We start from the raw sequence: 24,145 nt of genomic DNA, 5'->3' as shown, positions 1-24,145 counted from the left end.
CTTTCAAAGTTCACAGCCACCACTGTTTTACATAGATTTAAACATTGACATTCTTTTCTGTTTCTCAACAGAGTCAGTGGTCTCTCACCTTTCATGGGAGACAATGACAATGAAACCTTGGCTAATGTGACTTCCGCCACCTGGGACTTCGATGACGAAGCCTTCGATGAAATCTCAGAAGATGCAAAGGACTTCATCAGCAGCCTATTAAAGAAGGATATGAAGTAAAGAAAAATATTTAAAATATTGCCAAACTTTTAGTTACACTTTGCAAGTGCTAACATGACATTTTGGTATTAAGAACTCGCCTACTAGTGCTGGAAATTAAGCCTACAGTTTTCTTTTCTTCTGTCAAGATGATTTCATCTAAAAGGTGCTGCAGTGTTTCTTGACTTTTTTACAGTGGGGCTCATGAGAACAGAGATTTATATAATGAATGTATAATATAGATTGCATAGAATAGTTGTTTAAGGGCACATTTGCCTCTTTTCTTGGTATCTGTAAGGTGGTGCATTTAGGAGAAACTGTAGGCTTGAGGGAGATGCTAGATTTCTGTAATACAATCTGTAAGTATATCTGCTTCCAGATTGAGAATCTTAGACCGTGTAAGGGTGTACTTCATCAGTTAATCCTGTTAGTTCCAAAGGTATTTCCCCCGAAAGATAACTAAGACCCCATAGTTGCCATTTTCTTAAATGTCCAGAGCTATATAGTCACAAATTTAGTCCATGTGATCGCTTGCATAATGTTTACCATTTTCTATATTTCCAAAACCTTTTAATGTTTTTTTCCAGATATTATTCTGTAGGGTTCCTGAATGAAAGTCAAACAAGGTTCTCAATCCTTGCGCATGTGTATACCAGTCTACTCACTACTACATAATACATATGGCATTTATATGTACTTAGAAACACATTGTATGATTTGACCTAATACACAGCTAGAATTAATATGTCCTTGGGGGTTTCAAACCCTTTATTTCTTGTGGTATTCATGTGATGTAGCAACATTTTTGTGATTTCTAAATTGCACCAGGTGAACCTAATCTGGTCTCCTCCTTGTTTTTTGTTGTTGTATATTAGTTTGTTGTTTCTTCCAGGCTATTACAGGCTGGGACTTAATGTATGGTATAGGCTTTGTTTGTTCGTGAGTTGTTTTATTCTCCATGACTGGAGTTTGTAAGCATGGGTTAGGTAAATATTGAGAGTGTGGTTGATGGAAGTGATCTCTTTGGGAAATGTAGTTCCTTTCATAAGTAAGGAAAACAAGCACCTAAAGTGTGTTCCCAAGAGGTACTTTTCATTGAGGCTGTTGGTTTGAAGTGTATCTTTGTAGGGACTGTTAATAGATTTATCAAAAATATGAGATTTACAATTTTCAAGTTAAAATATTCATCTGGAAAAAAGCAGTTTATTCACAGCATGGACACTTTCTAAGGTGAAAAAGCATGTGATGTAAACATTATTTAGGGGTGGAAATTGTTTACAACAGGGATATCCGACATTGGTCCAAGAAGGCTTGATCCAAGACATATTGCCATGATAACCACTGATTATACAAATCAATTCTATTTAGCTCAATTGCCTTCAAATATATATAGTTCTGCTGATTCTCAAAATCTGGCCAGAATTCGGCCATTCTCACCGTAAACTTGATATCCTCTGTTTAGAAAATCCTGACACGTCCTTCTGTGCATTCTTTATTAACCTCAGCTTATTAGGTTTTCTTGAAGATTGCCTAAATGTCTTTTGCATCTCTCCGCACAGGAACCGCTTAGACTGTACACAGTGCCTTCAGCATAAGTGGCTGCAGCAAGACACCAGCACCATGGAAGCCAAAAAACTCTCCAAGGATAGGATGAAGAAATACATGGCAAGGCGAAAATGGCAGGTAATTCAGCCATATAGAAAACCCCGCCTTACCAGCTTTCACACTTCCCTGCTATTCCCTCTATGTCAAAAATGAGATACAACAAGGTACAAGTTTATACTGCATATTGCTCATGTGTCTTATTCTAATGACACAAAAAAAATAGCTGTTTTACAAATTGTCATAGGGCGGGATTTCACATTCAACTATATGTTTGAGCATGAGTTCTGATGATCAGAGTGGTTATGTAAAGTCCCTTTTGTTGTGTAACATTGCAATGTTTAACTCCTGCAAGCGTCCAGTAAATTCTTGCAAATTACAACCCATTGAGTCTGATGTACAAAAGTGCTGCTTGAAAATAAGTGATCACAATTAGTAAATCAGCATTTTGTAAAGTGTATGCTTTTTAGGACCAGACCTATCTACTGATAGGTCAGTTCATACAATTATATTTTGGTGGTGGTCACAGATTGACCTGCCTAATGAATATTTATTATGCAGGACATAAATTGCAACTCTAATTGGCTGCCTTCTACTAGATTAGGTCAACCAAACAAAACTTCACAACGTAGAAGCAGAGTCTACTCATATCAATAGTAAATGTTGGTCCGGCTAGCTCACAGTACAGCATTTAAACTCCTAACCTTCCAGAGTTATAGATTCTGTCAGTAGCCTTGTACAGGGTACGGCTATATAAAAAATAGCAATAGCATGATGTTTATTTAAAAGCCTTGCATTACATAAAAACTCTTTTATAGGAAAGTCAAAGTCAAACCCCATCAAAACTGACAATTAAAGACATCCACAATATCCATGTCCAAAGCATCAATGGGGGCCAGGAAGAAACCCACATCTACAGCAATTACAATGAAAGAGGCCTGAAGAGCAATATCCAAGTCAAGAAAATTATCATTACCAAGCCATTCAGCTGCTGCCGATGGCAACAGGGGAAGGAGTGCAGAATCAGACAAGTGCCCACATTTCAGGAAAGCAGAAGTCAATTCAGATTTAGATCAGGAACCTGCGACAATTGTGTAGCAAGGCATAAGTCGAGTTAAGGCAACGAATGAGGACATAGACATCGAAACACAGGCTGTACTTTGAAGCCATATGGGCCAGAAGGACAGACCAGTTTTCAGTCAGTTCCAGCAACATTGAATGTTCAAAATACTGTCTCATGTTAATGACACAGAAGGACGTGTGGTAGTTCTATCACCATTTGGCCTAGCTGTGGGACATCCATTGTGGAAGCAACCAAAATAGGAGCAATGAGCAACAGGGTGATGGGAATGCCTCCAAAAATACTTGAAAAAAAGGAAGAAATGAAGGACAGAATAACTCTAAGCATAGCCAGAAAAGTATAAACCAGTCCAGAGTTAATCACTTTAAAAAAAGTGTGCTACTCCAATTGTATTAGAAGCATTAAAAATGTGGTGTAAAAATTCACCGAAACGTTGTGACATTTGAGTGTGCAAAAGTGATCACACCTCTGAAGAGGTTCATGCAAGTTAGTGGTCAAATGTTTCTCGGGCTGATGTGAGAAACAAATCAGTTTGAAACAATAAGACTTTGAGTTTGCTCAACTGATTTTCAGGGACAGGGGACCCTGGACCACAAAGTAACCTTTCCGCTAGAATGTGTAGGAGGATACAGAACATGCATACTACAAAAAAGTAGCCACATACGGCACAACTGGCTGCATCCCATAACAACCTCGATCATTTAAAAGTAGATAGATTCCATTAAAAAGCAACAAAAAATCAGTTGTGATTAAAACAATGTTAAATTTAACTTGCAATTAAACCAGCACAACCCTTTTCAGTTCCATATAACACTCACATGGATTACACTCCTAAGGAAATATTACCATTTTGCTGAGAAAATCTAAGCAAGTGCGTAGATGTGGCAAAACCCTGAAAATATGCAAATTTCAGGTTGGTCAATCATCAGGATCTCTAATAGAATAAACCTGTGTAATAAAGAACCTTCAAACATTCCTACTTATTACACATTGGTTTATTATTATTATTAATATTATTATTATTATTATTATTATTAAGCTGTCTATCATGTTTCTGCATACCCATTTTCTGGTATGGTTGGAAGATCTATGCCCTGAGGTATTTGATTTTATATTAATACAGGGGTTTTGTCCTACAGGGCCAGGCTGGACACTATAAACTGGGAAAAAGACAATGGTGCCTGGTCTCGAATGTTAGTGCTGTTTTTTTAATTATCAGCAACGAAGCTTTTAAATAAATTATAAAGCTCATGTGTACTTTCACATGCTTACATTTTTAGAACCATTTTTTTAGATACGAGGTTTAAACACAACCTTTACACAAACTGTGCACAAACATTATACACTTATTGTGAAAACATGATAAAGAATATTTTTCAAAATGTGAAACAAATATTGAATGCAAATAAATTACATGAAAATGTCATAAGTACAAAAATACAATCATTAGGTTCATAGGTACACCAGAAACAATTAAGTGGTATTTGATTGCATTACCCTGGTCTAGCAAGGTGAGTGGAACATTTAGTTTATGCAGAGGATGGTATTCTGCATTTTTGTACTATATCATAAGAAGCATTTGGGTACCATAAAGCTCCTGTTCAGTGTCACAACAGACTTCTTCTGAGATCATAATTTTTTTAAATTATTATTGATAATGACCGCACTGTCACACATAGACTAGTATCATCCAGAATGCTTATTAGGTAAGAGTGCAACTAAAAGTAATGAAGGAAATACTTGAGTTAATCTTAACTACTAATACACGACTTACCCTTGACAATACTGGACTTGCCTGCACTACATGCCTTATGTTTGACTGTCCTGGGCACACATGCTATTATTTTGAAGCTGCTCTAAGTACTAGATTACCCTCGATCCTTTGCACACTTGCTATTTTGTTGCTGTCTCATGTATAATGCCCCCATGCTCCAGGATCTAGTAAGCATTATACAAAAAACACAATTATATTACATCTACCAAGGAAATATCTGGGATGGAAAATGGCACATGAGTTATAACAATATGTTGTTATATTTCGATGAAGGGCATTTTCACAAAGAGCAAATGGTCCTGAAAACAAATCAATAACTTGCATGGGTTACAAATGTGACCACCTCATGGCAGCCAGGGACCTCAAAAGCAGTTTAAAGTTTCAAATTGATTGTGAAGGAGATCTGAACAGGGAGTTGACAGACCATCTGTCGTCCAAAGCCTCTTTAAACTTAGGATTCAAAACAGTAACTAACCACATGATGATGATATCCTATTTATCACACATTGGTTTATTGGTAATCTCATAAATGGACATGTAGTTTACATCAATGTACAGAGGCCCTTTTAAACAGTGTCAAAGTGGATGTGACAGGAGAAGATCTACCATCTCATCTGGTGGGTTTATAGGAAGGTTCAAACTAATTTGCAAGAGATGTACATCTGGAGTTTGAGAGAGGAGGAGTCTATGATGTTGTCTGGTGATGGGCTATATTAGGGCACAAGTCCTAAAATAAGGAACTGATGGGACTAAGTTAAGTGAAACAGTATGCAAGTGACATCATGGTGTGTGACATAACAGGAAGTGGAATCTTAAAAAGAATTTCATGAAAAACTTTGGGTGTTTAAATGGCGAATCAAATAAATACTCACACAGTCTGATACACCTGACATTTACAGTGCATGCTTTTTTATATAGGGATTGAACATGGTCATAAGTTTGCTGCCAAAATGGAATTTCCCTTAGATGCTTGAGAAATTATAACAAGTTGTGTGCCTTTATTTCCACTTCACTACTCTGGCACATAGGTGTGAGGCTACAGATAGCTCCCAGACAGGATTGTACTCGTACGAAAGGAGAGCTGATTGCCTTTAAAGAATTCCTTTGTCTTAGGACTAGCTTGAGGGTACTTTTTTTTTTAAAGCCCCTCCATCGCCTGCCTGTTTTTGCTCAACCGAAAGCAGTCAACAAGGCTTGTACTTGTACTTGTACACTGTTATTTCACTTGGTCCTGACAAATTGCTATGTTGAGCATGAAACATGTCGACCACTAGGTAGAACTTACACTTCTGGATCATTGCACCACTGTGTAGGTTCACCCCAATGTTTTTACTTAGGTAGTCAACCAGATCAAAGTGGTTTTATGGCATACCAGGCAAGGAGACATAAGATTAGGGGAGTTCCCCATGCCTTGATGCTTGGCCACAAACTAAATACCTGCCATTCATGGGAACATCTCTATACACTTCTGAGACATTTAGATATTGGACACTGCTTCATGGCCTACATATGATTAGTATACTCAAACCACAAAGCCAGAGTTGAGATTGGGGCAATGTTTTGTACTTACCATTGACCGTATGTACAGTACAGGGTCCCTGCTCTCGTACAGGTATTTGCCCTAGCATTTGAGCCCATGGAAGCAACCATTTGAAAGAACGCATCCATTACAGTTTTTCAAAGGTCAGCTAACTTGGTAGATAAAATGTCCATCTTTGCTGATGATCTACTGTTATACCTTGACAAGCCCCTAATTTCTGGACCTCTTGCGATCCAAACAACAAATGACTTTCGCCCGTACTCCGAACTCAAGTGCCACGTGCTTAAAGACAGCACGGTTTCTGCTTTGTACCCCTAATAAGTACAAGACCTGGATAAAGAGCCCGAGACTATAGGTGAACACAAGCAGCTTAGAATATTTTGGCATCTGAATTACAATGGCTTTGAGGCCCAGATGTACGGTATACTTCCATTGTTGGAATGGCCCATAAGGGTACACAAAATTGACTTGCCCTGCCTCTATCACTGCGTTTCAGAACTGTGTTGCTGAAAATGACACTAAAGTCTTATATAATTTGCAAAACTACCCATTAGCCTTATCTACAAATACATTAACAACCTTAACCACACTTATGAGTTTCTTTGGACCAGAAGTCAACCACTCATCTCATTTACAAAATTTAGCACATTGACATTTAAAGACAGCTTGCTATGGTAGACCCTGTAAACCTACTGCAGTGCACAGAATCTCATTGCCAATGACTTGATTACGAATCCCTAGTTTGTTCAATCCCTGATCCAACATATACAGTTGAAGCGTGGCTATTGGGTGCCAGGTCCACAATTCCCTATTTGTATGGTGGCAAGCCATCACCAGGTTTTCTGCCAGCTACTATGGTTGCCCTGAGATCTAACAGACATCTAATAAGCAAATACGCTGGCATGGGAAACTGACATGTCATAGTCCATCAACGTGGCCTCACTTGAGGGATTCTGTCGTTGAGATCACCTGGAAATCAACTTATTGAGAGATGCTTTAACTGAAACAGCAATAAAATCCTTTTTGGATATTAGCAAAGAATGCGGGTTTCTAAATTCCCAATTTTATAAGTACCTCCAACTCAGAGATGCGTTGGCACCATATCCGTCCAGCACAACTGAAATAGCGGAATTTGGATCACTTGACTCGAAAATACCAATGTCCTGCTTCAATTTTATGGATGAAATATTATATCTTTACAAAACATTAATCCTAAATACTCCCAATGCCTTTGGTCAGCTTAGAGGAAAATGGGAGAGACTAAAGGTCAATTAGAGGATGAGGAGTAGATGTTTGCAGGCATGGTTACACAAGAGGCATCAGTCTCTTGCAGACTCTACATGTAACACAATTTTAAAAACCACCTCAGATTTTATTTAACCCCTGAATATTTTGGGTACTGCCCAAAGATCTGGGCTCAAATTGCTTACGATACCACAAAGAGTTGGGAGATTTCTTACGCACGATTTGATTATGCAATCATATTAACCACTTCTGTGACAACATTTCCGGATTCTCTGAAACCGTTTTGGAACACCCAATTGAATTGCAACCAAAGCAAGCTTTATTGAGTATTCTCGAAGATGAGGGATTCTTGCATGCAGAAAAGGTCTGGGCCTAGCTCTAGGGAAAAGAGATATTCCTGAGGATTGGCGGTGCACAGCCCCTCCTTGCTTAATCAAGTGGAAAAGAAGAATGGCCAAGGGGTTACCCCAAGAAATATGGCAAGATTAGCTAGAATGGCAGGCATACAGGGAGGAGGAGGGAGACAAATGTTTGTTTGATGTGAGAGGTTCTGGCTAACTATCATCAACAGTCGCTTTCATAATTCAATCGCATTGCTAATGTGACTAAGGTTGAGGGTGCCCATATTTTCATTGTCAAACGCATGCATTCAACAGGAAAATCTTAATAAGAAGATTGATTGAAAACTGCACCTCATGGCGTATGCTATGTTACTGGTTAAGTTATTGTCGCCATACATTTTTTTAAATGTTTTTTTCCCTTTTGATATACCATCTTGATATTCCCTAGGACACAGATTTGTTTTATTATTTTTAATCTTCCTGCCTTTGCTGCCAGGTAACCTTTTAAACACAAAATGTTAGTGTGTAAAAGTGTACTAGAAAGCAATACATTTTAAGGAAAGACTATTTTAGAAACTGACATTTTTTAATAATACAAGCACTTAGGAGTTCTCAATTGCTTTTCAGAAAACTGGCAATGCAGTTCGAGCCATTGGGAGGCTTTCTTCTATGGCGATGATATCAGGAGTCGGTGGCAGGAAGTCTTCTGGAAGTTCACCTACCAGTCCTTTAAGTGCAGACAAAGTAGAACCTGAAGGTAATTGTCGAAGTGAATGTTTTATTTGCTTTTTCCATGAAATATTCCACTGTTTAGCTCATCTTCAGGGTTAACAAGAAGACGGTGGTAACATCTCCCTACACAAATGTTTTATCCCCTGTTGAATCTGAACTAAGCTGGTACTGTTTTTTAGGACCTCACTTGCAGTCCGTTTAGGTAAAAAAATAAATCAATATTTTACATACAATGATGACATTTTGCAAAAGCGAGGGTGTGCAGTTTTTTAGGTATTTTCTTTTAGGCACGGTCTTCTTTTGACTATATATATATATATATATATATATATATATGAACCATATTTTACCACGTTTTATAATCACTATATTATTTCACAAGTACCAATGGGATTGGCAATATTATCATTTAACATCCCCTCAAACACAAGAACTGTAACTTAGCTACTAGCTACCCGCAGGACACATGAAAGGCTTCACATTAAAGACAACCTTGACTTTTGTTTCAGAGTTGTATTGTTTTTGTTCTTCCATTTCAGTGGCTTAAAATTTTTCACGATTACTGGAAGTGAGTGTTGTGCTTTCAGTACTTTCAACACGTGACCGAATGATGTCCCTGCTCCCATCTTACTCCAGTCTAACCTCGGGGTGTGGCCTGCATTTGTAACATGAGTATTGCATTGATTTTCAGTTCTAACTCTCCATACCAGAGTTTATATACATAGAATGTGGAACCTCGTCTTGTAGAACCTACACTTACATCCAGCCCCCCGTTGGTAGACTATCACTGCCTGTCTTCTTCTGAGGAGGCGCCATCCAGAGCTACATATTGCACAACATACTGATGTCAGTAGTTGTAACACACCTCCCTTTTCCCTCCATTTTATACATAGACATGTTTTCTCATTAACATAGAAGCAGGGTTGTACCTGTAAAATAATGAAGGCAGGCGAAACCTACCAAAAGATAATTATTACAAAGAGATGTAATGCCTTCCTATTACAGAAATAATTTATTGATATATGGTAATGACAAATTTGTGAAATGTAATTATTTTCAATAGCGACACCCAAACCCTTACATCCTACTTTAGAAGGTTTTTTTCAGGTATAAAAACTTCTTGGAGCCACAGGACTGGTGACTCAGCTGAAGGCACTAAGATCCCCAGCTGCCTGATGGGGATCTCTAAATTTGGCAGTATATTTCCGCAATGGAACGAAGGGTTCGGCCTCGATAGATCTGAAGAGCTCGTTTACTGCCAGGGTCTAAATGACCTCTGTAAGAATGAAACTATCTAAAAATATCAATCTCCACCACAGAGTAAATGTTCCTTGTGATTATTATACTTCATTTGTGTAAGAAAGAAGGGCTTTTTTTCCAGATGTCGCCACATTTATTCCCCCATTTGGAATACTAGATTATGGCTTTTGACTCTGACAGTGCTCTTAAGCTTGCTAACCAGGCTCCAGTGCCAGTACTCTTTCCCTAAAACTGTTGTTTGAATTGGTAATCCTAATTGACAGAGACTTTACCCCCTTATAAGTCCCTAATATATCAGGGGTACCCGGGCATAGGTGGTTTAAAGGTGTCCCCAGTGCTTCAGCACGGTTTTGTGCCATCCTGTGTAACCCAAGCATAATACTGACAGCAGGCCTGCCATTTCAGGCTGCAGTAGCAGGGCAAACTGCTCAAACTCTACTGTGCTATCAATATGTGCCTCACAGTCAAACACACTGCCTCAAATATATGTTAGGCACCCCCTCAGGTAGGCCTCCTCAGCCCAGGAGGCAGGATGCATTACATTAAAGGTATGGGAACATAAGTGCAAGCCTATATGTCTCTATAATAGTCGTCCCCATTGAAAACTACTATGAGTGTTAGCGGTCCAAAGGATAACACGGCCTGCCAACCGGGCACTATTGAGATAGGCAGCCCCATCATGGTACCACTAAAATAGGTCATGTTAGGTATCAAACAATGTGCCTTCTCACCCATGACACGATTCTTGTGCCATGGGTGACATGGCAGGCACACATGTGTCACCTTAGATGTTTCCCGCCTGGTTGCCCCAGCTTCACTGTGCTTTAGCTGACCAGCCTGCACTTTCCTGCACCTGCTGCCACCAAGCCTGCATTCTGACCTCCGGCCAGGCAGTGTGATCACTCCCAGGAGTCGGGAACAAAGGCCCGGCAAGAAGACGATCACACCTCCCTCCTCCCCAGCAGGCTAGTGAATTGGCTCATCGAAACATGAAGCTTCAAAGGCTGCACCGCCTTTGATATGCATCTGGGCTGTCCCCTGTGGAGGACACTGCCCTGCCCTTGCCCCGGGCTCCTTTCACCGGGGCAAGGCGGGAAATTGGATATGCAAGAGGTGTACACCTTCAGGAAGGTTGACCACACCTCTTGAGTGGACAGCCTGATCTGTACACCTAACATCAACCTCTGCCATCTTTAGGAGGGTAGAAATTGTGAGTTCTGGGTAGTAGAAAAGGTGACCTACGCTACCAGTTGTGGTCACCTCAGGGGAAGGGGGTAATCCGCTGGAGGCACCATCTGCCCATTGGCTACTAGCTGCCACAACCCTAGCTCCCCTAAATATAGGATGTAAGGGACCTCCCCCAACACCAGAACCTCAGATCTGAACAACTTACTTCAAGGAAGGACAAAGAGGAGACCCCTGTCGCCAACAACAGGACTATGCCCACAGCACAAAAGCAAAAGAGGGATGCGTTGTCCCTGATGCAACAGACTTGGAACTGTGTGAATGAGACTCGTCCTTGGCTGAAACTCAATACTCCTGAAAAGAGGAACCCTGGTGGAAGCGAGAAGCACCCCCAGTCTTCCTTGGACTAATGGCACTAGCCTGCTGCAAATTGCAGGTAAAAACACTCATCGGAACCAAAGAATCGATGACCACTGAGCCCTCAGTGGGATCAGGCAAATCTAGATGGTCCGATGCATTGTAGAAGTTGTAGTCCCACCTGTCCCAAAGTTTCAGGTTGCTACCACACTCCCTCACACCCAGTAAAGTTTCAGAAGCTTTTCACTGTGCTTCCCGCTGCCAAGTCTTGGTAGTCACTAATCCGGAAACTGACCACCACACTCAATGCTGTATCTACAGGGAACACCGTGCAACCATCCTCCGACATCAGCAGCTGTGTATCTTCTATATATTTGTATTCTGTTTCTTGCAGCACCATATAAGCAGTAAAATCAGCACCACCCGTGGCACCAAGGACAGCCAGAACAACTCTGCACCTGGACTCCACGTGCTGGATAAAATTGATCTAACTGTTGTGGCCTGGTCCTGGGGCAGCATGACCTTAACCCTATAAGGGTTCCAAGTAACTCAACCTGCAAGTGACCGATTGTCACTAGTGGATTTTGCCCATGACCGCAATTTTATTTTGTCTATGTATTTTTCTGCACTGATTTAATATTGTTTCAAAAATCTATAACTCTGATTATATGTACGTTATTCCAGTCATTTTGCTGTCTAAATACTAGAGGAACACGTGTTCCTCTAGTAAAGCCAGACTGCTCTTTACTACTCTTTCAGGGCTGAGCTAAGGATTTATTAGTGTGAATTCAAGGACCATCTTTGGGGTATTGTGATAATATTACATGCTATGGTTACCCAGCCATACCACATAATGTTTCACTTTCCTACAATTTGAAATGACATATTATGAATCCCACACCCGTTACATAGAATAAGGCAAGATATATTCAAAGTCTCAACACTGCTTCTGCTTACCTGGCAAAATTGAATGATATGATAAACACTCAACCTTGCCCTAATATCATTAAATTCAACCAAACATTTCAATTTGAGGAGAGCAACACTGTTGTCTGGTGTAAAATCAAACTGGAATACAATTGTGAATATCTCCATCAATTGTTGAATAAACTAAATTTGTAATTATTGTATGTTATAAAGTATAGATAGCAAAAACTATTATTTTAAAATTTGAAATGTATTATAACTCATGCTCACTTATGTTGGGTTTTTACAGTTTTCTGTAGGCAAAACATTTGTGTTTAAACTTATTTGTTTTCTACATATTTGTATTATTTAAAAAATGATGGTTAAGAGAGAATAAAAGCATTCAGAAAATGTGCTGGTGCTTCTTCCTAATTTATGCTATTTGGCAGTTTTTGTTTTGAGGGGTGTTAAGATTTATGAATGTGCGCTTATGCCATTAGCACTGAGCATAGACCTCATTGCCTATTCGTGCCTGTTCTTTTCCCATGCACGTCTTATTCAGAAAAGGTAGATGGGAACAGGAAAAAGTCCAGGCATACAGCACTTGTGGTTCACACATATAACTTCCTTGTGCTTTAAGGTACAGGAATGTGCTGTATATTATACAAAGCCCTAACTCCCATCAGCCATGTGAGGGAAGAAGAGAAGCCTGTTGCACAGAAAGCATTTCAGCATCATTCATAATGTTCACCTACAACATCTCACTTTAAAAACTAACACATCTTTTTAGTCATTTCAGAAGACACGAGTGAAACTTTCCTTGAGGAGGTAGCTGAAGAGCGACCCAGCATCAAGCCATATTTCACCACGACGATTCTTAACATTGAGGTTGTGGAAGGAAGTGCTGCTAGATTTGACTGCAAAATTGAAGGTATTTTTTTTTTTTTGTGAAGTGTTTTCATTGTTCACCTGTTTGGAAACCCTTGCTTCCAGATCCCATTCATCGTCTGATTTATTTTACCCTGCCAGCCCCGATGGAGTTAATAGAAAATATTTACTTTGAAAATTCAGACTTGGAGGAACTCAGTGGGAAGATGTGTTGTGTCTGGGGATTTTGGCAGCACTGATTGGTGACGGACAAAGGCAGCCCCCCCAGGCAACCTAGGTTCATTATACTTCAGGGACTAACATACACATATACCATCAAGTCTCAGTGAACTGTCGTACACTTCGGTACAGAGTACCATCGCTTCTTAGTGAACTATCCTACACGTAGGTACACAATACCATCACTTCTCAGTGAGCTGTCATACGCTTTGGTACACAGTACCATCACTTCTCAGCGAGTTGTCATACGCTTTGGTACACAGTACCATCACTTCTTAGTGAGCTGTCATAGATTAGATACGTGGTACACTCACTTGAATCCGGAATGTAAGGATGTGTGGTATATAGGCCTAGTTACTAAAAAACATACTGTCCTTTTTAAAGTCAATTAGAGGTTTGGACAATCCTTTGTTTTGTGGATGTGTTAGGAAGCCTGGGACTGCCCGCCATATCTTGTCCGCCATACTGACAGTCAAGTGCTGAAGGGATTTTATTTGGCCTAGTTGCCAGAACCACAGTGGGAAGATCCCCAGTATATCAGTGGCAAATTACCTCCACTCTATGGTTGAGACCCAGTAGACCCTGCTTTCCTCACACCCACCCGAACAGAGTCTGACAGTAATACTCAAATAAGTTCTCTATAGAATTCCAATGAGAATTGTTTAAAGCTAGAGAGATGAGAAGGACTAGATATGGCCAAACAGGGGCCCAGAAAGAAAGGAAGCAATTTTAGGAGTAGGAGAAGCAATATCATTGGGCCATTAAGAGAAAGCAAAACAATGTTTGTGTGCTATAAACCTTGATGTTTTCTGGCAGCATACATCTAGTTTCCATGGATCATGGTAAGAATAATACTCAGGATAATGAACAGAATTAATTGTACTGCTAATAAGATAAATCAGTGTCCGAGGATAGGAAATATCACTTGGCTTTGGTCTTCTTGGGAAGGTAAAATGAGAAATAGGTTCAAGGAAGAGTGTTTGGAAAGAGAATGTGTAACAGATATCAGGAAACCTAAAACAGAGCAAGGCGCTTCACACCTGTTGATGCTGTTGCCCAGTGCGGCATTGCTTGGCTCTACATCTTTGAGTCCTCACCCATTTGACAGTCTTCATCTCAACAATCTTTTTTTCTGTTTTGAATTCATGCCTGGATTGCAGCGATGTATGATATTGATAAACCGATACTTTCAGAACTAGTATTCTCTGAAAGGGGTATTATGTTTTCAGTGATTTTAGAAGAAACTTTTTCTGTCGGATATTACTTGCACCTTGGTTTATAAGTTAACTCCATTACAAAGACTTGGTTATTTTTAAGGGGAACTAAAAAAACGATTTAAGATAATCTAGAATGCTGAAGTTTTATGGGGTGAAATAATCCATAAAAACTTGCTTTAGACGGATATATGAAACATATTTGGATAGCAATGCCTGTGTTCCTTATACAATTCTTTTTTTAATCCAATTGTAAAATGTAGTGATTTGTTTCTGAAAAAAAACTTTTGAGGCTGATCTTCTTCTTGGGCTTCTTAAGTTAGGAAAGAACGATAGCCTGCTTCCAAGTTTAAGCAAATGTACTTGCAAATAGTGTGACAAGGTAAAAAGATGCCCAAGTAAGTACTGGGGAAGTACCAGAAGCTACTAAATGAAATATTTTTGTGGAACATGGGTCATTGGGGAACTCAAGGGTGGATGTTTTAAGATTTACATTTCAGTAAATTATATGGTTAGGAGAGATAAAATCTCTGATAAGAGAGAAGGAGAGCCAATAGAGAAGTTTGAGGCTGCCATGTCATCAGAAGCAAGTGGGTAGTGAGGAGAAAAAGTAGCCTTCATGGCATCAATTTCTTGAAAAAGAGGTCTGATCGACAACTGCATTTGAGACCCTTTAGCGGAGCAAGATTATACTTAGCAGGATAGGAGAGGTTGTTAACTATTTTGAAAATCTATAATGACTTGATCTGTCAACATGCATCTGGTTACAGGGATACAGGAACTTTTTGATGCTATTAGTGCTTCTTGAAATTAGTATGTGCCTTGTTATCATACATACAGTACCCTTACATTTCCCGTGAAGAGATGATCTTCATAAAACAACGAATGCAGTACAATAGCATTAGCTTGCCCATGCACTTTAGTGGAGCCAGCAAGACAAAACACTGATGCCTCCAGGAGGCTGATTGGTACTCCACTTCCTCTTTGAATACCGAATGACTGAGAGAAGGCTCTAGAAGATGACTCTAAATCCAGATATAAGGATGTGAGTGACAAATCTCTCTCTTAGACATTGAATTAGAGCTTTGAGGTACCTTTTCATTCATTGTAGATTTTTGTTAGCGGGGTTTGCCCTTGAGAAGTATGGTACTTTTAGGCATTGTGAAAGAGCTGTTGATTTGTGGAAACAATACACAATGTTTTTCTTCAGCTGTTGTATTCATAAAGAATTGTACTATGGAGAGGGGTATACACAGGTACCCTGAAAGGGATGGGTTGATCTGACATCAAGAGAACATAAAGTTTCCTCACAATGTTCTCTGCTTCAGGTAGCAAGGTGGAGACGAAAAACTGGGTTGTTTCGCATGCTCTAGTGAAATTGCTCTATTTACAGTTCTCTCTGCAAATTGATTCCTTTTTATGAGTGAGCTTCTGCTGTCTAAACATTGAATTGGACCTCTAATCAATAAAACCTGTATATTTTTTTAAAGTCTGGAGTCAGCCAAGACCTTTTGATTCTACTAAAACGATCCATATGATATTCTTAATTATTGGGCTTTCAGGCAGCCCTCTGCATCCATTTTTGTTTTGAGGTATTCACATTTTTTACTGGTGCATCCCACTTCAGCCTTTGGCAAACTTCACTGTGAGTGACAGCATTTTGCCCCTTCACCTATGCCTCAGTGTCAGGATGGGCAGCAGTGACAGGCAAATTAATTCCTTTAGTATATTGTTTTGAAATCCACTTTATCCGCCTTGATGGGCTATTGTTTCAATATACGAGACTTTCCATAGTGACTAATAAACTCAGTTCTCTCTTTAAAAAAACAAAAACTGTAAAATTCAGCATTAGAGGTATGCAGCTCCTTAAATTGTTAGTTTTCATGCAAATGTAATTTGTTTTTTATTTATGTGTTGTTTTTTCTAAATAGCGAAATTAATAGCTTTCTTCTTTACAAAGCCAATAGTTATAATTTTTGTAAATGTGACACCTCTAGCATTTGTAAAGCAACATGTTTTGTATTAACGGGACTTATATGTGACTTATATGTATTGAAATAAAAAAAATCAATGGCTTTAAAAAAAAATTAATAATTAATACGTAAATAAAATGGATTTTATTTTATATTGCCAATAGCTTAAAGTTTATAAAATATATTTAGTTTAAGATGCTGTGGTTGCGCTGAGTGAGGGTGAGTGAGGGTGAGGGTGAGTGAGGGTGAGGGTGAGTGAGGGGTTGAGGGTGAGTGAGGGGTTGAGGGTGAGTGAGGGTGAGGGGTTGAGGGTGAGTGAGGGTGGGTGAGGGGTTGAGGGTGAGTGAGGGTGGGTGAGGGTGGGTGAGTGAGGGTGAGTGAGGGTGAGTGAGGGTGGGTGAGGGTGAGTGAGGGTGAGTGAGGGTGAGGGGTTGAGGGTGAGTGAGGGTGAGGGGTTGAGGGTGAGTGAGGGTGAGGGTGAGTGAGGGTGAGGGATTGAGGGTGAGGGGTTGAGGGTGAGTGAGTGTGAGTGAGGGTGAGGGGTTGAAGGGTGGGTGAGGGTGAGTGAGGTTGAGGTGTTGAGGGTGGGTGAGGGTGAGTGAGGGTGGGTGAGGGTGAGTGTGAGTGAGGGTGAGTGAGGGTGAGGGGTTGAGGGTGAGTGAGGGTGAGGGTTTAAGGGTGGGTGAGGGGTTGAGGGTGGGTGAGGGTGGGTGAGGGTGAGGGGTTGAGGGTGAGTGAGGATGAGCGAGAGTGAGGGGTTGAGGGTGAGGGGTTGAGGGTGAGTGAAGGTGAGTGAGGGTGAGTGAGTGAGGGTGAGTGAGGGTGAGGGTGAGTGAGGGTGAGTGAGGGTGAGGGGTTGAGGGTGAGTGAGGGTGAGGGTGAGTGAGGGTGAGGGGTTGAAGGTGAGTGAGGGTGAGGTGTTGAAGGTGAGTGAGGGTGAGGGGTTGAGGGTGAGTGAGGGTGAGGGGTTGAGGGTGAGGGGTTGAGGGTGAGGGGTTGAGGGTGAGTGAGGGTGAGGGGTTGATGGTGAGTGAGGGTGAGGGGTTGAGGGTGAGTGAGGGTGAGGGGTTGAGGGTGAGGGGTTGAGGGTGAGGGGTTGAGGGTGAGTGAGGATGAGTGAGAGTGAGGGTGAGTGAGGGGTTGAGGGTGAGTGAGGGTGAGGGGTTGAGGGTGAGGGGTTGAGGGTGAGTGAGGGTGAGGGGTTGAGGGTGAGTGAGGGTGAGGGGTTGATGGTGAGTGAGGGTGAGGGGTTGAGGGTGAGGGGTTGAGGGTGAGTGTGGGTGAGGGGTTGAGGGTGGGTGAGGGTGAGGTGTTGAGGGGGAGGGGTCGAGGGTGAGGGTGAGTGAGGGTGAGGGGTTGAGGGTGAGTGAGGGTGAGGGGTTGAGGGTGAGTGAGGGTGAGTGAGGGTGAGTGAGGGTGAGGGGTCGAGGGGGAGGGGTTGAGGGTGAGTGAGGGTGAGGGGTTGAGGGTGAGGGGTTGAGGGTGAGTGAGGGTGAGGGGTTGAGGGTGAGTGAGGGTGAGGGGTTGATGGTGAGTGAGGGTGAGGGGTTGAGGGTGAGTGAGGGGTTGAGGGTGAGTGTGGGTGAGGGGTTGAGGGTGAGTGAGGGTGAGTGAGGGTGAGGGTGTGGTGTTGAGGGGGAGGGGTCGAGGGTGAGGGTGAGTGAGGGTGAGGGGTTGAGGGTGAGTGGTTGAGGGTGAGTGAGGGTGAGGGTGAGTGAGGGTGAGGGGTGGCCAACATCGCTATCCTCATTAAACCAGTTGGCTCATCAGTGTTTGTCAACAGTGCGCCTTGTTGAGTAAGCAGAAAGAGATCGACGCCGGTTCGATAATGCCACAGCTCTGTGCTAACAAAAATGCGGAAAAAGTAAGCATTTAAATCATTGGCAAATTCAGTAAGCAGAAAGAGATCGACGCCGGTTCGATAATGCCACAGCTCTGTGCTAACAAAAATGCCGAAAAAAGTAAGCATTTAAATCATTGGCAAATTCTACGGAAATTGATTGCAAATGGGAGCAGCTCTGCTTGCAAATCCTCCCTCCGTCGCCCAGGCTGCTGGACTGGAATTGCAGCAGCTAGAAGTGAGGAAGAAAAAAACAAGCAGCAGAGCACGGCGTCAGTGTTGGCATTGATGGGGGGTAGGGGGGAAGTGGGGATTTAAAAAAAAATGCGACACGGCGGGCAGGGGAGGGGGCGGAGCGGGTAAAATAAACAAACAAGACGGAGGGAAGAGAGGGGAGGGGGGAGGAGAAATGCGACACGGCGGGAAGGGGAGGGGGCGGAGTGGGTAAAATAAACAAACAAGACGGAGGGAAGAGAGGGGAGGGGGGAGGAGAAATGCGACACGGCGGGAAGGGGAGGGGGCGGAGCGGGTAAAACAAGACGGACGTGCACGCGCTTTTAAGCTCAATGCGCATGCGCATTGAGCTTAAAAGTCACGGGCACTGCAAGGAATCGCCACGATTCCTTGCAGTGGATAAAGAGTGGATAAGCCCCCATAGTCTCGCTTGCTCGATGCGCATGCGCATCGACAGGCGAGACCTAAAAATAGTGCAATCCAGATTCAGCACCGTGAGTGCTTACTGTTATCGGAATCCTGCCAGACCTATACAAACTATGAGAAAAAGCTGTCAAAGCAAAAACATTAAGCATTCGAAAGAATATGCTTTGATTCCTCTAACTACATACAGAGGAGACAATGTGTTTTGGCTACTGCTAGCCTTTTTCACCTTGGTCACCATTTTCACATCATGTAACCAAACAGTCACATGACTTCCCAGTATGTCAAATTCTGAAACAGGCTTACAGACGTGTTTAGAAATATAAGAAAAGATATATTGACCTGCAATAAAATCACAATAAATACCATACTTGTCCATTTCTAATGTATACTGTTTTTTAAATCTACAAATATCACGTGTTCATCAATTTACATCTGATGTACAACAGTAATACACTCGAAGTGACCTGTGCATTACTATCACAATAAAAGGTAACTGTGATCAAATTGCCAAAGAGACATTTAAGCAAATCACAAAGTCGTGTTAAAAAGGGAAATATAGTAACATACTATGTAGAATTTAACATCGTATAAGCTATATATTCTCACATATTTCCTTCCCACTCACTTGCCAAAAGTAACCACTATGAATGTTATTGATGTCTCTTTGTAGTATTACCAATATAATTACCTCCGTTTTATTGACACTCAAGCCCAAGTGGACAATTCCTACAATAACCTTCAGAATTGTATGTAATGCATATAAATAATGAAGCAGGTTATAGTGTCTAACCACATTTCATACTGCAGTGGGCCGAGAAGAAAAGTAAATCAGTACAGTGGCCAATATATTCTCTAAATAAAGATACTGCACACTTTTTCATGTACTAAATAGAGTATTGGTAAAGTGCTTTATAATAATGTTTAACAAATTAGTAATATATGAGTGCTTGACAAATTGTGCATTTACTGCAAATACTTTGCAGATAAGTATATCTTTTATTTTACACAAAGCCCTCCCGTAAGTATATTTACACTCTCTATTTGACATACTAGTTAGTCTTGACTTTGTTTATATTATGAATGGTGCAAAAATGGCAACCAATGTGAACATGGCTTAAAGCACTTTAAAGGACATACTTTGATTGTGGGAACTTGTTCTTTCTTTGCAGGCATTTATTTATGATTTTGAATCATATACACAAAATCACGTCAGTGTCTTGGGTTTTAATTGCCGGAGAAATGTGCCTGTCACTTACATCTGTTGTGTGTTGTTGCAGGTTACCCTGACCCAGAAGTTATCTGGTACAAAGACGAGCAACCAATTAAAGAGTCCCGCCACTTCCAGATTGACTATGATGAGGACGGGAACTGTGCTCTGACTATTTCAGAGGTTTGTGGGGACGATGATGCCAAATACACCTGTAAGGCTGTTAACAGCCTCGGGGAAGCAACTTGCACTGCAGAGCTCATTGTGGAGGTAATGGGCAAAGAAGAAGAAGAGGAGGAAGAGGAGGAGGAGGAAGAAGAGGAGGAGGAAGAAGAGGAGTAAACGTTTCGTTTGCATACCAAAACTATAGACTTTCTCAATGGCTCTGTTAAACAAGTTATTAACAGCACCTAGTGTGATAAATGCATATTTTGGTGATCGCAAGTTTGTTTGTTCATCTTGATCAGTTGTTACCTGTTTGACCAGGAAAGTGTACTTTGGATTTGCTGCCGTGACCTGCTGTTCATTTCGTGAAACATGCGTTGCACAGCAAATATAGTGCCGAGAACAAGTTGCCAAATGAAGTGTAACACAGCACAGCATTACATTCTGATATAGGTGTATTTATTTTATGAAATTATGATTATTTTAAGGGCCATATTATCAGATTCGTGAATATTTCCACGCTCATAAATCATCTGGCTTACATCCCACAGAAATCATAATGTTAACACTATGGATATATTTAATATATTATGTTAGGCTGCTGTGTGTGAGAGTAATTGGTGTTTTGTTTGAACCCCAACACAATTTTCAGTAAGTCGTTGTCTCAAACACTTTAACCTGGTAGAAACCAACAGACCATTGTAACCCTTTTTTACTGCAACTTCTTCAACACTGGGGTAGTTCAGCTACTAATTATCCACTTCCCAATAGTGTCATTTAACTATTGATGTCTGAGTATAATTGATGTCCAGTCTACTAAATGAGGTGCCTATGATTGTTGTCTCCTGCCTCCCCCTAAATAAAATAGACCTTTTTCCTCCTGTCTAACCAGTTGCAAAGTCCCTGAAATACTCAGACTGAATTGTGGTTGTTGGTGTTCGACCTTCAAGCTTTCTGGCCCATTGTTTCACTAATGTGGTGTCCCCTTTAAAAAAAAAAAATTTCTATATCTCTCAGCATAGTTTGTTGTGGGCCTGCGTATCAAATGTGGACGATCAAGCTGCTAAATACCAGGAAATTAAGCAATATCGCAGGTTGCATGGTGCATAATGGTTATGTATTTTTTATATTTGCTAAATCCCAAATAAGGGCGTGTTCAACTCAATTTGGTTTCTTTGATTTGCGGATACAAACAGGTTTCAACTGATACTGCTACAGATGGACATTGGCTGCTGTAGCCTTCACAAATGGAGTGGTTTAAATTATTCATTATATGTTGTTGTTTCCAAAGAATTTTGTATACCGCACAGCCCATTGTAATCTTGGGCATTTAGTGGGGAGGCTGTGGCCTTAAACAAAGAACTGTGATCTCTTTTGTCAAGTGAGAAAACAAATAGCACACATCGACTATGCTTTACATTCACAAAACTCACACTTCTGCATTTCTGTTTCTTGTGCAAGGGTAATATCAGGTGTTGTAAACTGATATGCATCTTCTAATTAAAAAAACATTTCCAATTTCTGCATATCATTCCAATTACATATTTGTATTTTTTGTTTTATTACACTTTTTGTGTTTTAATGTTAAATATGTATCCTAAAATTTTACTTAAGGTAGGTTTTACCAGAAATAAATATAATATTAAATGTTATTTTATGCAGCTATAAAGAATATCAGCTTTAGGATGTGTGATATTACTGTCGGTAGTCTTATCTGTTTTTACATTGGTTTGAAATTTGTTTCAGTCTTGTCCCAGTATGGTGGATTGCACAGTGAGTTTTCATACCTGCTTCCTTTTTTAACTTTGCTTGGTTCAAGTTGCCAGCATGTCTTTTTTCCTGCAAAGGGTAAAAAATTCTTCTTGTAATAACCACAGTATTGCCACAACTCCTTATTAGGTAAGGGTTTCAGACTGATCTATGTGTGTACAGAGCTTTTCTCTCACTTGTTCTAAATGTGCTGAGGCAGCATTGTTTTTTACTGTATTACACGATATGCTAGCATTTTTCCAGTTTGTTCGGTCATTGGGAGTGAAATAAATGAGTTCACTACAACTGTAGTCAATCACCATTTCTAAATAAATAGAACGGCAAAGCATGTTATTGGAACACAATTGCAGACTCTAAGTTTATTGACTAAACAAAATAAAAATATATTTGTTGAGTTGCTTTTTAGTAGGAAGATATGAAATTGGGTGTATATCTATGTCTGAATATCTGCAACTCTGTGTGCGTACAGATCTCTATATATGTGTGAGGATATGCTTATGTGTTGATATCCCATGGAGGTGAGGAGCAATTCACTTTTTCTGCCTCTTTCTAGTCGTAGTAATTATAAAGCAACATATTAAGTTAACTGACTTACCATTAGGATGTTGAGGAAAATGATATCTTTTTAACTTTCCTCTGACTGCCGAGTGATATAAATTTAGTAGTAAAGTAACAGATTGCATTCATTTCAATAGATTGAACAACAGACAAATCCAGAAAACCTGATGGCTCAGTTATTATATTTTAGTTTTTCTATTTTTGTTACTACCAAAGGAAATTAAATTGATGAAGCCAGAACTGGCATATTATCTTTAATCCCTAAAAAAATCCCGTTTGGCACACTTTTATAGATATACTTCATATGCAGAATCATTTGGAGGATAAACATTTTAATTCTTGGAAAGGGACCATTCAAAATTACAACTAAGTGGTAGAAATACAGTAAAACATTCAAGGGGATCAGAAAGTAGATTTTGGACTGAATGAAGTTTACAACTGCACATTCTCGTGAACTAATCAGCTCTTACTATTAAAACACAAGAAACACAAATTCCTTAAGCAGGCAATGTAACAACTTATTGTGTACCTGTAACCCAGTTACCCCATAATCACTTCTGCATGTCGATCCTTGGGTCCCTGACTCCAACTGACCCTAAAAAGTATCACATTTCAATCTTACGCCACTGCAACCTGCACCATCCCTTCAAAAGCCTTGTGAGGCTTACCGTTGACACTGGGGAGCCACCCCCCTGATGATATACCCTTGCTTCTTTATTTCCACCCTCTTCTGAGAACTGGTCGCAGCAATGGTTCCTGGCCTATGATCAAAAGGGGTTTGGCCATGTTTGACAATCCCCTCCTCTGCTTATACGCTACAAGAGCATTCTTTTGTGAAAATGCATTTGTAGGAAATCTTGACTCTCTTATGTGACACCTTTTTGACCATACTCAGACCTGGAAGAGCCATGGGGCGCACCACCTTTACCAATAATTCAAGTTAAGATATATTGTGCGTCCACCTCCTGCTGCACATCCTTTCACCAATTTTCAACACACTCACAATCTTCCTCCCCCAAACACTCTGAAACACACTTTTACACAAACATTCTACAATAGAAACTTGAGCCAACACCACCTATCTCACGCTTGTTCTTCAAGGTTTACGTTGCTTTTGCCATACATCGTGCAGGCATAGAATGCCTCAAATGCAGAAAACACAGACAGCCTCTTCATCAACGAAACATGGCTCACTGGAACATCAGCCCATCTGTAACTGATCAGCTAAACAATCGCACAGCAGCTTTGCAATCACAATGCAGGTGCCAGTCCTGTTTGTAATGTTTGTACATCTGAAGTATCACTTACACAGAATGTTTTGTTTCAGAATAATCATTCAGTTAGAATTGTTCATCAGAGGGATACTACTTGACTGTTCCTCTTTCAGCAATAAACTAAGTGCTGCAACAAAATTCCTCTCT

General features: G+C 40.6%; 1 protein-coding gene across 3 annotated transcripts in view; it reads left to right on the top strand.

Annotated features, from left to right (window-relative positions):
• Nucleotides 1-22,510, top strand: part of MYLK (myosin light chain kinase) — a 1,710,670-nt gene extending 1,688,160 nt beyond the window's left edge. For all 3 annotated transcript variants that reach the window (XM_086957081.1, XM_086957079.1, XM_086957080.1), the window contains exons 29-33: nt 72-224; nt 1,767-1,890; nt 8,418-8,547; nt 13,021-13,161; nt 20,302-22,510. In XM_086957081.1, coding sequence (XP_086813207.1) covers nt 72-224; nt 1,767-1,890; nt 8,418-8,547; nt 13,021-13,161; nt 20,302-20,573 — 820 coding nt within the window. In that variant the 3' untranslated portion in view covers nt 20,574-22,510. The remainder of the gene's footprint in view (nt 1-71; nt 225-1,766; nt 1,891-8,417; nt 8,548-13,020; nt 13,162-20,301) is intronic.
• Nucleotides 22,511-24,145: the final 1,635 nt, after the last annotated feature.

The sequence above is a fragment of the Lissotriton vulgaris genome, chromosome 2_1, assembly GCF_964263255.1.
Source record: "Lissotriton vulgaris chromosome 2_1, aLisVul1.2, whole genome shotgun sequence".
Taxonomy (NCBI): domain Eukaryota; kingdom Metazoa; phylum Chordata; class Amphibia; order Caudata; family Salamandridae; genus Lissotriton; species Lissotriton vulgaris.
The sequence above is the reverse complement of the archived record's forward strand: the minus strand, read 5'-3'. Positions and strand labels throughout refer to the sequence as shown.